The sequence below is a fragment of the Nestor notabilis genome, unplaced genomic scaffold, assembly GCF_000696875.1.
Source record: "Nestor notabilis isolate BGI_N333 unplaced genomic scaffold, ASM69687v1 scaffold29581, whole genome shotgun sequence".
Lineage (NCBI taxonomy): Eukaryota > Metazoa > Chordata > Aves > Psittaciformes > Psittacidae > Nestor > Nestor notabilis.
The window spans coordinates 28,728-33,065 of NW_009915618.1; the positions used below are offsets into that span (position 1 = coordinate 28,728).

Genomic DNA, 4,338 nt, shown 5'->3' on the forward strand with positions numbered 1-4,338 from the left:
CAATTCAGTGTTTACAGCTGTAATTAAGAATGAAAAAGCCAGCACTAGCTGGCCCCTTTACTGCCTTCTCTGTTGACAGAGAAGTAGACAAGTATCAATGTCCAACAGCGATTAAATATTTCCTCTTAGTACTCATCAATTATTGACTACGCATACATTTGCACAGAGAGGAAAACAGCATTTCCAACACACACAGCTTTCTATCCGGGAGGGTGCATTACTGTAAGGAGTTCAGTGGGTCACTAACACCAGAAGGAGGATTATGCTTCCCAAGTTACAGTGCAACGCAGCGCTTGCACAAACGCTGCCGTGCAGGCGGTGGACACACACTGTACCACTGACAGCTAATTACTGTTTCTTGCTCCCACCATGAGAGCTTATCATATGCAGTTTCCCTCCTCTTCCCATAATCTTCTCCCTACCCCCAACACCCTGATTTTTTACGCACACCTCCAACGGCATTACCTTAAGCCGGGTCAGAGCACTGATCACTTGAAAGCTAACAGCTTCCCTCTAAAGGTTCAGACCTGGAACACACTGCTCAGAGCCTGCTCTGATCACAGGCATTCCTCACCTGCTATGCAAAAGGCAGATCCCCCTGTGGAGCAGGGAAAAGGTTATGGCTCAGCTACTTGAACACTATTAAGTGGTGAACGTAGAGGGCACAGGCTGCAGGAGCCCCCCACCACCCCAGCCAGCCACCAGGAGATGGTTTCTCCAGAGGATACAGGGGTACTTTGGAGACCAGAGCTCAAAGGAGCACACTTCAGGAGGATTAAAAACAAGTTCTGTTTACATATGATTCAATTCCATCACTGTGGGCAGATCTGCACACAAAACACCCTAAACCATGCATTTCACTTATATGTATTGAAAGGAACAGATCTAAGCCTGAAATTTTGATGTCTACACGCAATTTAGCAATTATCAGCTTTCCCTATCCATGACACAAATCACAAAGTATCAAGTTCACAAAAAAAAAGTGAAGAGTCATTTAGTTATAAGAAGGGAAGAGGAGGAAAGCAAAAGTGAAGGAAAAAGAGCTACCATAACCTCAGGACAAGAACACACAATATGAAATATGATTAATGGTTATACTAGGAAAATTCCTTTATAAAAACCAAGGCTTATGATATTTTGCTAACACCTCTAACTGCCTGGAAGAGTCACATGAATCTCTCAGGCCCAAAGACCAGGTCCCCTTCCATGGTGGTTCAGTGGGTAAAATGCTGTACTAGAATGATACAGATTATAAAACCCATTCACCTCGCTCTTAATACCATGTTTTAGCACCAAGAACCTAATTCCTACAGTTAAGCAAGCATGAAAGGAAAGTGGCTTTAAAGTTACTAACCTTTTCTCGCAGCGTTACACTTGAGTCCATCGGATCTGCTGAAGTCTATGCTTACGTAAGCTCCACTGTCCAAACCTGAAGTACCATTCTGGAGGTGGCAAGTTGGCGCTGTAGTACTTGCCTCACAGCTTATAGGATCATCGCGTAAATTCAGAGCGATGTAGTTTAAGCCATTCTGAAATCCAGTTGAGGTATCCCTGGACATTTTGCTTTCCTGACCATCAGAAATGTTTTCATCCGGTTTTAACCAAACATTATCAAATGAGGCAGAGCTGTGTCTTTTGCTACTATCAGTAAAGAACGAGGAGGAAGTCGTCACGGTGCCAGCAGAAGAGAACGTTTCAGAACTGTGTCTCCTCCTGCCTTGAGGATCGGCTCGAATCACTTTCGGTCCCATTGGAGGTTCAGAGCTAGGAACAGAGAAGCTACTGCTACCAGCATATCGATCAACAATGCACAGTCTGTTAACTATGGAAGAAGGGCTGTCAATCTTTACACCGGTGTCAGATTCGGCAGCGAATGGTCGAGGTGGTGTTGCTGCCATGTTGAATGTCATCTCCGTGTAGTCATCAGTCCTGTTACTGGCGGTGCTCACACAAGCAGTACCAAATGAGAGCCTGGCGTAATCAGGATTCGGTTGGTTTCTAGGAATACTGGAACTTGCATAAATTGAAATATCTGTTAAAGAGTTGGACAGTTCCTTTGCTACTTTCGGTGACTGTACATCCAAGTCAACGCTCATATAATCAGAGAGCGGGGACTGCCTGTGGTCGCTGCTTGAGCCTAGAGATGATGGGGATCCTTCTGCAGATAAGGAATATGGAGTATTACTCGCCTTTTCATTAAAATCAATGTTTATGTATTCACCAGGACTTGCTGGCTCAGGTGGAACTGTACGATCATACATTCTTGGGATAGTGTTACTCCCTCTTGTACCCAGGGGGAGTCGTGTGGGCCTGGTAGCCCTGTTCTGCACAAGTCCTTCATCTGAACCTTTCACTGCTGGCAATTTAGAGATGCCATTAGCCAGAGCCTCACTGTTGACCCCTTTCACATTTTCTGGTCCACTATACAAGAGTTTTCCAGGTGAAGACATCGGAACATACTCACTGTGGTCACCATTCTGTCCTGATAATGCCTTAAAGCTCCGGGGCAAAGAAAAATATGAACTAAAACCTTTGGGAACGGAAGCGGTGTGAATATAATTCGAATCACTGGGGTGCTTTGGAGCCGAATTTCCAGGTGACATATCCATATACTCATTGTTGGCGATTTTCTCATTACTTCCTTTAGAAATAAATCCAGTTAAAGGACTGCGTACAGGTGAGGAGCTGGCCTTTGGAAACATCATCATGTATCCTCTGGAGTCAACCTGAGACGGTGACCACGAATTGTTAATCTGTTTTGGAACAGACATACTTCTAGGAGTCATTGGCAAGTAATCGCTGTTGCTGGATAGAGAAGATGCAACTCCTGGCATCATCGGCATGTACCCATCATCCCTGGCTTTACTCCTACTTTGGTTACATATGGAATCGAGGTTTACATCATTGTACTCCAACTCATGGTTATCTTTCAGTTTTGGCGTTTCAGAGTAAAGTAATCGTCCATGATTTCCTGCAGAGTCTTCATCTAACAAAGCTGTAGTTTGGGTTGTTTTCTGCTGCACTGCTACAGAAGTTGGTTTCGTTAGAGAGTAAGTTCTTTTCCTGAAACACTTTTCAGCCTCCATATAATCATCTCTCGAGCTATCATCTACCTGTTGCTTACTCATGGACATGTACTCACTCAGGCAGTTCTCCTCTCTGATAGGTGGCGTGTTTCCCAGGGAATCCGGTGTATTACTCCGGACTCGAAAGTACCTGAAGTCTCCAGGGCTGGAGCCATATTCATCAGAAGAGATAAATCCCCCATCGCTCGGGGAACCACAAACAGACGAGCTAGAAGGCCTGGTCAACATGTCCGAAGCAGAGCCATGGCCGCTGCTGGAAGAAACACTGATGGGACTTGTAGTGGAGGGAAAGTGAGAAACAGGCAGTGAAGCAGACCTGGTGTGGTAAGACGAGCTGAAAGCGGCTCTCACATACCTTCCGCTCCCCTCTTGCCGGCCCAAATTCATCCTTGCAGTATTGAGGTGGATCAGACTCCCAGTCACTGACCTAAAAGGTCTAGTCATGGTTCCTTCTCCTTCGCTGGATGTTCTGAAGCGATAGGAGTTGCTGCTTTTGGTGGTAGGAGGAGTCCCTCCAACAACACTCTCAGTTCTAGACCTCCTCTGCAAGCCCGTCTGGCTGGGGGGCAGGTTGCCCAGGTGCCTCCTGGTGGTGATGAAGGAGATGGGATTCGTACCACTACCACCACCAGAGGACTGGCTTTTGCTTCGGGGCCTGAACTCTGCAAAGGCCTTTAGAGCTTTCATGGTGTCCAGAAAAGTCTCGTGCATATTCTGGGCAACCACCGAATCATCCACTTGCATCCAGAGCTCTCCAGGCCCAATAGAGGCAGATCTGCCCACTTCGATGAAGAAGAAGTTCTCTGAGTGTCCGCAGCGGCGAATATTCATTAGCTGCAGGTGGACAGAGGGCACCTCCGAGTTCAGCTTGACAAGGTGGATGGCCTTGCTGGAGAGGCACAACCTGTACACTCCAGTCAGGTTTTTTGTCTGTCCCAACCCTTTGGGCTTAACGTTGACCTGCCACACCTCCTTGAAGACGGTGCCAGGCCTCAGGGTGGCCCCGTAGTGCTCATCATCCTCATCCACCTGCTGATCGGTGTGGTCCTCCTGCTCCAGGAAGCCCCTCTTGCTCTGGCTCATGAGCTCGCTGATCGCCTGGTACCAGGCCTCCTGCTCTGCCTCATTCTCTGCCAGCATAGCAAAGTACTCATCCTTGGTGTACAAGGCGATGATGTGCTTGTGCTTGGCATCGGCCCGACGGCTGACGGTGAAGCACTGGTAGAGGGGGATGACCCGCTTAGGCGGGGGG

At 47.4% G+C, this 4,338-nt stretch overlaps 1 protein-coding gene across 1 annotated transcript in view; it reads right to left on the reverse strand.

Moving 5' to 3' along the window:
- Positions 1-4,328, reverse strand: part of LOC104413293 (insulin receptor substrate 2-B-like) — a 20,053-nt gene extending 15,725 nt beyond the window's left edge. Inside the window, exon 1 of the mRNA XM_010024239.1 lies at positions 1,355-4,328. Coding sequence (XP_010022541.1) covers positions 1,355-4,226 — 2,872 coding nt within the window. The 5' untranslated portion in view covers positions 4,227-4,328. The remainder of the gene's footprint in view (positions 1-1,354) is intronic.
- Positions 4,329-4,338: the final 10 nt, after the last annotated feature.